Source organism: Trichosurus vulpecula, chromosome 7, assembly GCF_011100635.1.
Source record: "Trichosurus vulpecula isolate mTriVul1 chromosome 7, mTriVul1.pri, whole genome shotgun sequence".
NCBI classification, from domain to species: domain Eukaryota; kingdom Metazoa; phylum Chordata; class Mammalia; order Diprotodontia; family Phalangeridae; genus Trichosurus; species Trichosurus vulpecula.
The window spans coordinates 39,056,194-39,069,972 of NC_050579.1; the positions used below are offsets into that span (position 1 = coordinate 39,056,194).

Sequence of the window (13,779 nt, forward strand, 5' to 3'; positions counted from 1 at the left end):
CTAAAAACTTCAAGACATCTTGACAACTACGTTGGGACTGGTGCTTTTCAGTGATACCTGGTCCCAGGGCACAAAGAGAGCTCCTTGAAGACTGAGAAGACAGAGCTGGAAGGAGCCTTAGGGGATCCTCCCCCAGCCCTCTTCATTTTACACGGGAAGAAACTGACACCCATGCAGGGGAACTGACTGCCTAAGGCCACACAGCCCAATGACATCCGAGATGGTCCCAGAATCTGGCTCTCCCCTTCCCTTCCCACAATTCCACAACTGCCCATTTCCAGCAACACCGATTTGCTCTCTCTCTGGTTGAAACCTTACAATGAGTGGCAGTTGAAACTATCCAGGCAATCAATGCTGCTTGTGAAGCACAGGAATCTCCTGGCCTCCCCCCATATAAACTTAGTCCTTCCCAGAGCAAAAGGCCCCAGCCTGCCCCAGCCATCATCAACCTAGAAGAAGCCAAGGTTTGTACTAAGTGCAGAGGGATATAAAGGTGAAAAATGCCTTGTGGGACTGATGAATTAATGAGGGCCGGCTGGACCTGGGTGTGAACACTAATTAACTAATCAACCCGTGTGATCTTGAGGAAGTTAATTCACTGGGACTCAGTTTCTTTATCTGTAAAATGAGGGGGGTACAATTAAATGACAGTTGAAGTCCCTTCCAGCATCTATCATCCTCTGTGGGCTCCTGCAAAAGTCTTAGTGCAGTTTTCTGTTATTAAAAGCTTCAAGGCGCCTTTTGGGACAGTCATATCTATATCTACGTATGCACATACACACAAATAGCTATAATACAAATTAGAAAAAACCTCTAACTGCTCCTCAACGCCTGTTGAATAAAATAAAAACTCCTTTTTAATTTGTGTGTTCTCACACTACAGTCTGTCTCCAATCTACATTTCCAAGTCTGACTTTCTTCATGGTACTTCTCTCTGTGCTAGTAATGAACCCCTCGTTGTCCTCAGTCTTCACCCAATGTTGTGCCCTCTGCTCCTCTCCACCTATAACATCCTCCTTCTGAGTCTAGTTCCCCACGATGATGAGCCCTTCAGTGACCCAGACTGGCCTGCAGACAGAATGCTGCACTTGAAGTCAAGAAAAGCTGGGTTCAAATCCAGCCCCAGCCACTCATTAGCTTCGTCTTTCTTGGTAAGTCACAACTTTTCTGAGTGTCTGAGACAACAAAGTACCTATCTAACAGGGTTGTTATGAGGATTGAATGAGATGCTGTTGGAAAGTGCTTTGTAAATACTAAAGTCCTATAGGAAAGAGTCCTCCCCCTTTCCTGTTTGAATTTCTCTATTTATGTTTTCTTCTGCGGTTAAAAATTACCTAACTTACAGTCTAGCTGTGTCCGTGTCCCAAGTTTCTGCCAGAAGATATGTTCCCTGGGAACAGGAACTGTGTCACTTTTTATTATTTGCATTCCCAGTACCTAGCAGAGGGCCTTCCATAGAGTAGACCTTGAATACATATTTGTTAAATCTAATAGAATAAATGACTGGCCCATTTACTCATCTAAACTTGTGAGGCATTCATGAGAAGGGGGTGCTCCACTGAAAACCTTCTTTAATCTCTGTTCTAATTTCCCATTTTGCCTTTTACATCTTCCTGAATCCTCCCCAAATGGCAATAATATACAGTTTAGACCTCTCTTTGCTCAAGGAAGGGAACAATGACATTTCGCCTTACTTAGTTAGCAAGCTTAGGCTTGCAATAGAGTGAATTTGCAACAGAATTAGTCTGAGGCTGCTAAGTGCCACAACAGCTAGAGGGCTGGATGCAGACCCGGGAAGATCTGAGTTCAAATGCAACTTCAGTCCCTTCCTAGTTGAGTGATTATGCAAATCACTTAATCTCTGCCAGCCCCAGTTTGTCTAAATCAATTAATTAATTGGTTAGAGGCAATTGGGGTTAAGTGACTTGCCCAGGGTAACCCAGCTACTAAGTGTCTGAGGCTGAATTTGAACTCAGGTCCTCCTGATTACAGCAGTGCTCTATCCACTGTGCTACCTGGTTCCCCCTCCCCCACTTTTTCTAAATTTAGATCAACGCTTCTTTCAACTTAGGAATTGCTTGTGTTCTAGAAGTCAGTTGCTTAGAATTAAGAATACGTTTTCCCATAAAACAGTGTAATTGTTAGGATCTTTTTTAAACTCACGAAAATCTCTAACTTATGGCGCTTATTATCTATGACAATTATATATAATTTTGTCATAACAGTGGTAAATCTGAATCCTCTGCCCCTGTCTGAGTCCTCAGTCACCCTGGGTCATGGGAGCGATGCAGCAGCAGGGTGGGAGCTATGTGGGTATTGACACCAGCCTCCTGGCTGCTCCTCACACAACATACTCCATCTCTGGGCTGTGGTCCTTCTCACTGGGAGATGCCTGAAACTCTGTCCCTCCTTGTCTCTACTCCCTGTTTCTGTGGCTTCCTTCGAGTCTCAGACACAACCTTCTCTTCTGCAAGAATCCTTTCCTGATCCCCCTTCCTGCCAATGTCTTCCTTCTGTGGCTTACCTTCAATGGAGACTGCCTATAGCTTGTTTAGCACCCGAGGTGAGTGCTTTGGGGATAGAGACTGTCTTTTGCCTTTCTTGGTAACTCCAGTGTACAATGCCTGACACATAGCGGGTGCTTAATAAATGCTAGGTGACTGACATGACAGGATTGAGAGAAAATACCCAAAGCAAAAGGATGGGGAACTTAGGGGGTGGTGTGGGGTTTGGGGTGGTAGGCAGGGAATCTCTCTGGTGGTTTCCAAAAAAATGGGAGCAGCAGGCTTTGCGGTCAAGTGAGCTGTTTCCAGGTTAGACGCATGGTGAATGAAGAGCACTTCAAAGTGTGTGGCATCAATGGATGCTAACTCCCTTAGGCAGGTAAGTTTGGAGCAGAAGTTTTCAGGTTAGTACTGAAGAGAAGGAAAGGAGGATGAACTCAGGGAAATAGCAGATATGAGTCAGAAACAGCAAGGAGCAAGTCACTCATGGGTGAGAGAAGGCAAACTCTTGGCATGAATAGACTGTGAGATCAATAATAGAGGGGGAGGCTTAGGTGGCAATGGAATGGGGGAAGAAAAGGCCTTGAAGACCTCTGAAAATGTGATAAAATGGGCGTATGAAACCACTACAGCTTTCTGTGGAGAAATGGGGCAGCTAGGTGGTGCCATAACACCCAGAGCACCAGCCCTAGAGTCAAGAGGACCTGAGTTCAAATCCGACCTCGGACGCTTACTAGCTGTGTGACCCTGGGCAAATCACTTAACCTTGATTACCTCCAAAAAGAAAGAAAAAAGAAAATTTTAGAGAAATGAAACCCTCCAGAACAGAGGTGTCAAACTCAGGGACCTCGGACACTGTGTCACCAGAACCAAATAAAACATAATTGGGAAATGTTTAACAAAATAAATACAATACAACATAGGATAATGCTAACTTGTAAATTTTCTAAGTCAGTATGCAGCCTGCAGGGATCTGTTTCTATTTGAGTCTGATATCACTGATCTAGAAGTTCACCACAAGTAATCCAAGGGTGAGATGGTAAAGGCCCTAAGTGGGGTAGAGGTGATAGAAATGTAAAAGAAAATCATGGCAGCTGAGACACCAGAGAACAAATCTGGAGGACCAGGAGGGCTTGATGGAGAGAGAAGAGAGGTGAAGGTAACACAGAGTCTGTACATATCTCATGAACCAGAAGGCTACAGCTGGGGCCTAAACTAGGAGGAGGAGATCTGGGGTCTAGCTTAGGCTATACGCACTTACCTAGACAAATGATTTCAAATCCCTGGAGGCTGTTTTTTAAATCTATAAAATGGGCCTGGACTTTCCATCTCTAGAATTCTGTAATTCTGAGTTGGGAACAAGTGACTGGCTGGGGATGGTGGATGGTTATGATGACTTCGCTTTGTGACACATGATGACCAGATAAGAGTAAGACATCCGGATGGAGATGACCTGAAGACAGCTAGAGAGAAAGCCTTGAGTGAGTCCAATAGGTTGACAGCCAGCCTGTCACTAAAAATGCGTCCAGAATGATAGAGAAAGGAGATGAACTCAACTGTGGATATCCCCCTAGCAGGGATGGTTGTGGTTACACATGTGCCATTTTATATAAGTAAGTAGTTCTGCAGCAATATTTGCTTTATTCTCCTCTTAAGACTTGACTTTCATGCTTCAAGGTATGGAATAAGACATGAAGACTGGGACCCGGTTCTAATTCTCATGCAAAAGAAATAGGGGACAGATTCATTTTCAAGGAGAGGTAGGACAGGGTTAAATAGCTGACATGAACATCACCTACACTGTGTATTTGTATAGTTTTCAAAGTACTTCCACCCACACATGCTAGTATCCCCCTGGATCCTGATGGCAGTCCCTTGAGGTGGGATACTGGTGTTTTCATTGCTCTGATGAAGATGGTAAAGTTTGTAGATATAAAGAGACATATTCAAGATTTTCAGATTTGAAGCTAGAAGGGGACTGAGAGATTCATGTGAGTCAGGGGTTCTTAGCCTTTTTTGTGTACTGGATGCATTTGGAAGTCTTGTGAAACTTATGGATCCATTCTTAGAATGATGTTGGTAAATGTATAAAACAAAATATGTAGGATTTGAAATATGATTATCAAAATAATAATAGTAATTGAAAACAAGCTTATGGACCCCAGGTTAATAATGCCTGATTTAGGCCAAATCCTTTATTTTCTATATGAAGAATCTAAGGCCAAGAGGCCTTAGGTGACTTCTCCAAGGACACACAGGTGAACATCAGACCCCTCACTCCAGAGCTTCTTCCATTATCCCAACTGCTTCTCACTCTCAGTGGGGATCCAGAGAAGCACTATGATAACTCCACACTGCATAATTAAGAAAAAATAGGTTTCTGATTGGATTTGATATCAATCTGAATTCTGTATTTTTCTCCAAAGCACAGAGAAAAAAAAAAGGAACACTAGCTTTAAGTATGGGTGTTTTTTTTTTTAAAGTTTTACTTTGAACGTATGGTTGCTAAGAAAATCAATCTGAACTCAATAGAATAAACTCGTCGGCATTCCCCTGACAGAGTCTTTTTGGACAACTATGAGATTATGCCAGCCCAGAACAATGTGAGTCGTAGAAAACATTCCTGCAACAGCTCTATAAATGTCAGAGATGTAGACAAAGCAGAGATGTCTGATGTTATAAATAGAAGAATCAGTAATTGAACTAAAATTCTGCAGCAGAGTGCAAGGTCTTTGTTCTTCCTCTCTCGGAGGTGGTTCTTCACGCAAGGTCACAGGAAGAACCAAATGACCAGCGGCTACCTGAAATTCTGTTCAAACACCCCAGAGAAATGCGATTAGAGATACACTCGCTAAGGCACACGCTCACTAAATTGGCAACGACAGTTTAAAACATAAGATTCAGCGAAGGTGGGAATGTACAAGGACCGTGTTTTCTGATGGAACTCTGAATGAACTGGTGGGACTCTTCTGGGGGTGTTCTGACCATATAAAATTAGAGCTCCCACCTGTTCATACCCTTTGGCTCGGGGAAACCCCTTACTAGGACTACAGTTGAAAGATATAATTGAAATTTTAAAATGACCATGTCTACAAAAACTATTTTTACTCAAAATAGTCAATGAATCTCTGAATCGGTTGATATGGGTAGTGTTGCTCAGTGGTTAGAGCTGGACCTGAAATCAGGAAGACATAGGTGTAAGGTCTGTCACTGACACACACTGTTTGTATGGGCAAGTCACTGCATCTCTCAGTGCCCCAGGCGGCGCCCTAAGACCCTCAGTGGGGAAGGGAGAACACCTACTATTTGCCAGGCACTGTGCCAAGCGTTTTCCAAATATCACCTCGTTTGATCCTTACAACAACCTTGGAAGGAGGGGGTTCAAGCGTCTGAGGCCAGATCTGAACTCGGGCCATCCTGATGCTAGGTCCGGTGCTCTACCCAATGCACCATCTAGCAGCCCCATACTGCCTTCACTGTCGTTGTTCAGTCATGTCTGACTCTTTATGACTCCAAGATACTGGAATGGTGTTTGTCATTTCCTTCTCCAGCTCACTTAACAGATGAGGAAACCAAGACAAGCAGGGTGAAGTGACTTGCCCAAGGTCACCCAGCTAGGAAGTGCCTGAGGCCGCATTTGAACCCCGGAAGATGTCTTCCTGACTCTAAACCAGGTGCTCTACGCATTATGGTGCCACTTAGCTGCCCCCTGTGGTATAAGAAGGTGGTGATCCACCTTGGCAAGAGAGGATTTCCTCACTAGGAACCCTTCGCATCAAAGAAATCCTAAGATTGGACAACTCCCTCACATAACACAGACAGCGACCCGTCTAGGCCTGCTTACCCTATGTCACTCTGGTCTGTGGCGTCCTAGAAGTCGACCTCCAGGCCTAAAGATGGGAGCCATTCTGGAGCTCTGCTCACATCCCAAGCACACAAAGGAGGCAGGCCACTTAGCCCCTGTTCTCTCCACACCATCAGCCCATCAACTTGTCCTCTTACACATTTCTTTGATGCCATCCTTTCCACCATTTCTTTGTAATCTCTGGTTTGTAATGAGCTGCAAACTGCTCATGCTCCCACTGTGTGATCCTTTGGGTAATGCTTAGCTACTATTGTAAATGATTTTTTAAAAATGAGAGTAACACACACACACACATGCAGATGCACATGCACACACAACCACATCTTTGCTAACATACAGATGGACCAAAAGGCGGCACATCGGTTTTGTATTGTGTTGGAGATAAAACAAAGCATTTGATTCTGCAAAGCAAAATGCCACCTTCAATGACACAAAACTGCATGGTATCCTCTCGACTTTCAGACACCAGGAGAAGCAAGCCCTTAGCACCCTCACCATTGTTTTGTCTCCAGCGTGTATCTCCTCTACATGTGATTTGGTCTACTTTTCCTTCTCTGTCCTCTTAGGCAGTGAGGTGGTGCGGTGGATAGAGCCCTGGGCCTGGAGTCAGGAAGACCTGAATTCAAATCTAACCCTCCGACACTTACTAGCGGTGTGACCCGGGGCGAGTCACTTGACTTCCATTTCCTCACCTGTAAATGGGGATAATAATAATGCCTACTTCAAAGGGCTGTTGTGAGGATCAAATGAGATAACTCTTGTGAAGGGCTTAGAACAGTACCTGGCACATAGTAGGTGCTTAATAAATTCTTCCTCTCCCCTTTGGGGTTATTTCTACTTTCTCCAAAATTGGTGTCCTTGGCATCCTCATGGAGAGGATATATGTCACAGGAGCCTTAGAGCCGAGTCCCCGGCACATCGGGCGGCTCCTCTCTGGTGACCTGTCATATACGACACTTGCCCAGGATGGGCAGTCAGGGATGGGAAGGGAATCAGCCCCATCAATGAGATCACAGACCGCTCTGAGTGTTTGAGTTAAAGTTAATAAACTCTTAAGCCTGTGTAAATGATGCCATGTGCTCCTTGAGGCCAAGGGCTGTTTAGTTTCTGTCTTCGTATCTCCAGGGCTGAGTACATAGTAGGTATATAATAAATGTTTACTGACTTTATTTCAACGTATTTTTGCATATTTTTTGTTAGTTATGAAACTTGACATTTTAACATTCAAAAAAACTCTTCCTAAAGATTAGGAGCACCCAAAGTGTGGTGGAAAGAGTACAGGGTTGGTCATCAGAGGACTTGAGTTCAAACCCCAGCTCTGCTACTTCCTGCCTGCGTGACCTCAGGCCAGTGCCATTGAATCTCTCTGAACCTTGGCTTGTTCCGCTATAAAAGGAGGGGGAGGGATCGGGAGAATGAGTTAATAAAAAAGTGTTTAGCACGTGCCAGCCCTGGGGATCAGCATAGAAACAATGAGATAGCATCTTCCTTAGGGAACTTACTTTTGAATGGACTGAAACAACAGAGATGCAGAGTGGTGGCTGAGGAAGAAAGTGTTGGGATGGAGAGCCCAAGGGACGGTGGGGGGTGGGGCACGGGGCAGGTGACTGACGGGCACTTTCTAGATAGTATTGATTACTGAGCCTCAGGGCAAAGAGTGAAAAATACAGGGGGGAAGGGATGAGAAAAGAGGAGAGAATGCATATGGTAGCAGGCAGATGGTGAGATGGCCTGAGTGGATGGCTGGGCTAAATGAAATGTGAAGAATAATACAGTCTACAGCCAGCTTCCTAGCTGTGTGACTCTGGGCAAGTCACTTAACCCTGTTGGCCTCAGTTTCCTCATCTGTTAAATGAGCTGGAGAAGGAAATGGCAAACCACCCCAGTATCTTTGCCAAGAAAACTCCACATGGGGTCATGAAGAGTCAGACACAATTGAAACAACTGAACAACAACAAAGATAAGCAGCCGGCTAGATACCATTGGCCAGGTAAGTTTGCACTCACTTAGCCACAATAAAGACAATGTTCCTAAGGCAGGAGTTCCAAGCACAAGTGGATCGACTTCCCCAGGGACTGGCGGCATGGATTGTGGTGGGTCCAGTGCCAAGAATGCTGGGCCAGGTAGGGAAGAAGAAAGGCAGCAAGAACAGATGGATGGCAAGATGGCTTGGGTGGAAGACTGGACGGGACAGGAAGGTATGAAGCATGATTTGACATGGGATGTGCTCCAGGGCTCTCTCCTCTTTTCTGTCTATGACTTCTCTTTCTTGGTGATCTCAGAGACTCCCATGAGTTCAACTATCATCTCTATGCCAGTGACTTCCCAGTTTATATATATGTAGCTCTCACCTCTCTCCTGAGCTCCAGTCCTGTAATCTCCAGCGCTTGCTGACCATTTCCATCTGGACCTCTCTTTGGCATCTCAAATTCAATATGCCACAAACTGAAGCTGTTATTTTCCCCCCTAAGCCCCTGTCTCCCTCCCTGTTTCTGTCGAGGGCATCACCTTTCTTCTAGGCACCCAGGTTCAAAACTTGGCCACCATATTTGATTCTTCCCTCGCCCTCACCCCAGGTATCCAATCAGTTGCCAAATCCAGTGGATTCTAATAGCTCTCCATCTCTCACGTGTGTACCCTTCTATACACTCACACAACTACCCTTCTTTTCCTGCAATTCCAGGGCTTTTCCCAATGCACTAAATTGCTGCCTCAATACGGTATCATCAGGATGGAGTCAGTAATATCTGGGTTCAAATCACAGCTGTGACACTGAGCTGTGTGACCCCAAACAGATCATAACCTCTCTGAACCCCAGATTGATGGGCAAAAATACTTATAGTCTCTACCTCACAGGGCTGTTGTGAGGCTCCGATGAGATAATCATGCACATGAGGTTTCCATTTTGGAAACCTCAAAACACTATGTTAATGTCATCCATTAGTGTTATTCTTATAAATTATTTACCAAAATGGATGGAAGCTTCAAAAACAGAGTCTCTATTTATATAAGAAGATCTCAAGGAAGGGTACAGTTAAAATAAATTGAATAATGAAAGGCAGATAAGGAAATCCAAAAGTAATTTACTTCTCTAATTAGACATTGACCAATTAGCTGTGTATTCTCAACACAAAATTGTCTTACTGAGGCTTTAGTGATCACCAACAAGCATGCGTGTGAATAGGTACCCCGGGAAAGAACTTTAGTGAACTGTGGGAATCTTGTAACGGCGACTGCATTATATGGCCTCTAACATCACTCCCTATGACATCCTCACTTCACCTCCTCTGCCTATAAATTCAAATATCACCATAAAATCAGAAAAGAGAAATCATATGATATCCATATTACTGGACAAGGCAGTGAGATCAGAAGTGTGGAAGAGCCACAGAGATCGGTCCGCGGATGGTACTTACATTATAGAGGGGGATGGTCTTCATCACTTTGTACTGTTTAGTGGGGTCCATCTTGTACAGGTGGCGATCTGTGACAAAGATTGCTCTATCTTCCACTTTACTAAAACGATTTACCTAGGAGAAAACCAAAGAATCCCCTTAGGCAGGAAGAAATGTCGTCCTAAAAACATCCAGAAGCTGGGAGGGGTGGTTTTTGAGACCCTAGGATCAGACTGTCAGCAGCATTGACTGATTTAAGTCTATGATGTTCAAAAGACTCCACGAGGAGCCTTAAGATGAAAGAGACAGTTTCTACATTCATGGGATTTTACATTTTAATGGGGTCAAATACGAATAGCAAAAAATACCAGCATAATGAATAGCTATACAGGGTGTCCCAAAAGTCTTAGTGCAGTTGTTAAGCTACTGAAGCTTATCTGTAAAGATATTATGATTCAATGATAGTGATATTAAAGATAAGCTTTAATGGCCTAAAACTGCACTATTTTTGTATTGAGGGAGACCGCCCCCCCCATTATCCAGTTAAGCCCAGGCACCCCTCCTTGTTTCTACCCAATGAGGTCTCAGGAGATTCTAGTCCTGCTACTTCACGTCGTATCTGATTGATTATAACACTCTACCAACTTCTCCTCATCCTGAGGGTCTCCTACCCGCTCCATACCATCGTCTGTATTGATCTTCTGGAATCATTGTTTTTTGTTTTGTTTATAAAATTGTATGAATACGGATCATATTAGAGGAAGAGAGGAGAAAAGGGAGGTCTCAGTGACTGGCTATAATATATAATAAAACAATATATAATAGCATATATCACATATTATATATAATCATTATATGCACATATAATAACTTACAATAACATATTTAAAGGTCTGTCATATTATATATAGTAATTATACACACATATAGTAACATATAACATATTTAAAGGTCTGTTAGATATAGTAATTATGCACACATATAGTAACATATAACAACATATTTAAAGGTCTGTCTCTAATATTGCATTATATGTTATATTTTAACTGAAGTCAGCTAGTCATGCCATTCTATTTCAAAAATCCACTGCATAAACCCCTCCATAATCTACCTGATTAACCTGCCTCAGGAGTCAGGAGGCTTGGGTTCTAGCCTCAGCTAACCTCTTTAAGCCTTGGTTTTCTCATTAATCTTTTTTTTTTCCCAAGGAAGTTGGATGAGGCAAGCTCCTGGGTCTATTTCTAGCTCTGTGATTTTAACCTCATTTCCAACTTCTTACCAACACACTCTTGTCCCTTAGATCTGTAATACTCAGTCCTGCCTGACTAAGATGTCGGCTCATCCTCTTCTGCTAATAATCTCAGGCCCAGCTCAAGCCCCATCTCCTCCCTGAAGAGTTCCCCAATGACTCTAGACTCACACTTGACTTCCCTTCCTGAACTCAGACAACACTTAGAAGCAATCCAGCTGTTTGTCCTCGATTGTTCTTGGGCTGCTTCCCACATGCCAGCTGTCTTCCTAAGCTCTTGGAGGGTAGTGAAGGGGCATTCTTCTCTCTTGAATGGACTGAGTGCCGGTACTCAATGATGAGTTGTTGACCGGTCCTAATGGTACTTCTCTCCTCAAACCCCGTGGGATTTTCAAAATCTCCTGCTTACCCTTCTCCTGTCCTGGGTAACATCGGGCTGATTGAGGATGTTGGGGAAGGTTTTCTAGGACCAAAAAATTCCCAAGTGCCGGAGGGAAGAGCCCTCAGGAAGTAATTTCTCAAAGTCCCTTGTGTTCAGCTTGGTGTCAGACCAGAGCTTCACCTTTGGATTAATGAAGGGAATTGTGTATTGGTAGCTTTTAATTAGCAATGCCACAGCTCCACTTTATTACTGTTGCTAATTGAGATATGCGTATACAGCTGTTCACAAGTGGCCTGGGAGTTGGTAGAGAGTGATTTATTTATTGAGCCCCCCCACCCCTACCCCCTGGGAGTTGGAAGTTATTTGTATTAATTTATTTCAACATACATTTATTAGCGTCCTCCTGTGAGTGGAAGACTGGGCTGGGTGCTGAGTGCTGCTAGCAGCTAGGTGCTGAAGGAGATTAGATATCTTTATCTAAGGGCCTGCCTTCAAGGACCTTGTAGTCTATTAGGGAGATATAACATGTACACAAACAACCATCATTTGAAACCTTAAAACCACCTTATTAATAATTAATGTAGTAATTGCTCCCTGGTAGGTGGTGCAGTGGATAGACACTTACTAGCTGCATGACCCTGGGCAAGACACTTCACCCTGTTTGCCTCAGTTTCCTCATCTGTCAAATGAGCTGAAGAAGAAAATGGTAAACCACTCCAGTATCTTTGCCAAGAAAACCCCAAATGGGGTCATGAAGAGTCAGGCATGACTGAAAACTAAAAACTAAGCAACAAGAAGCCGCTGCCTGCCTTCCTCTCTCTTTCCGGAACCCGGCAGATTTGCCATATCATCTTTCCACAATTAGTAAAGACAAAACAACGGCACACTTTGGTTTCAGTAGCCTGGAGAACAGTACTCATAATGTTGAGCGTTGTCCCTGCTGCAGTCACTTAAAAAAAAGGATTTGGAGATTTCCACACAAGAAACCGACAAGGCCAATAATACTAAAAGCAAAAGGCCGGGTCTCATGCAAAGGAAGGCACTTAACCTGAAACACCTTAGGCAGAGGGAGGAACAAGGGAGGGTGGGGCAAGGATACGCTATTACCCTAGAGACCAGGGCCCAGCCAGATCCCAGGAGAGGCTATCTACAATATACGCAATGTGGTCAGTGGGGAAGCCTGGGCACTGGCTGAAAGGCTGCAGCAAGAGGAGGGTGTTGGTGGCTGAGGACATGAGAAGGATCCCGAGGGATCAGGACCCAGTCCCTGATCTATACCAGGCCCTCCCCCTTCCTCTCCATTTGCTGCACGGACCCCAGACCTGTCCTGTACAGAATTTCTCACTGATGCAGAAGTGGGTCAGAGGTTTTAAAGGGAGGCGCAGAGACTTGACAGGTTGTCTGGTTGGTTTCTTACATCTGATGTCACAGATGGGTGGGAAACTGAAAGCGTCCACCAAGGAAAAGTCTAAATATGGGGTAAGGAGGGGCATTTTCCCCAGAGAAGGCACAGGGGTCCCTGTTTATCTCATCACTACAAGCAAGAGTTAGTAAAACTGGATCTCTAAAAAGAAGATTTTTCCCCCCAGCACTACATAATCACTTTCAGTTTTTAGAAATATTATTTCTTAAAATATACTTTTGGCCTATTAGGCCTAACTTAAATCAAGTTATAAGCTGGGTGGCTCAGTGGATAGAGTCCTGGTCCAGGAGTGAAGAAGACTCATTTTTGTGAGTTCTAACCTGACATTAAACACTGGCTAGCTATGTGACCCTGGGTAAGTCACTTATCCCTGTTTGCCTCAGTTTCCTCATCTGTAAAATGAGCTTGAGAAGGAAATGGCAAATCGGTCCAGGATTTTGCATCTTTGCCAAGAATTTTATATAGCAGGTTTAAAAATCTTAAAAATGAGAGAGAGGGAGAGAGAGAGAGTGCATAGGATCAAGATTTTCTCAGTAATGTTGCTGCTTGCTCAAATGACCTCTGAAAATTTATGTGGCCCAACCATGACCTCCTCTAGACAAGCTTGCTGTGAAAACAGCTAATGGAGGGCTGTGCTTGTCAGGATGATGGAGCTTCTGGAAAGATCTAGATGTTTATCCAAACTCCCAGGACACCTTTTACTTTGAAGGAACTCCATGCCCTGATGCTTGTAAGGATTGCTTTCTGTCTACAAAAGGTAACTTTATGTTCTCTATTTAAGGAGAACCCATTTCCATGCCATAAAACAAGCTCTTTTTTTCTCTAACTCCAAATCAGTGGTTCTTAGCGTTGTTTTTGAGACATCTGAGTGTCATTTCTCTTTTTTTCATCTGGAAAATGAGAGAGCTATTCTAGAGCCTTCCCATCTTAAAATGCCAAAAATCCAGAGAAGGAGGATCCA

General features: G+C 43.9%; 1 protein-coding gene across 2 annotated transcripts in view; it reads right to left on the reverse strand.

Moving 5' to 3' along the window:
• The window catches only part of MYO1D (myosin ID), a 398,701-nt gene that overhangs the window by 134,875 nt on the left and 250,047 nt on the right, over positions 1 to 13,779 (reverse strand). For both annotated transcript variants that reach the window (XM_036768084.1, XM_036768085.1), the window contains exon 20: positions 9,786 to 9,899. In XM_036768084.1, the coding sequence (XP_036623979.1) occupies positions 9,786 to 9,899 (114 nt within the window). The remainder of the gene's footprint in view (positions 1 to 9,785; positions 9,900 to 13,779) is intronic.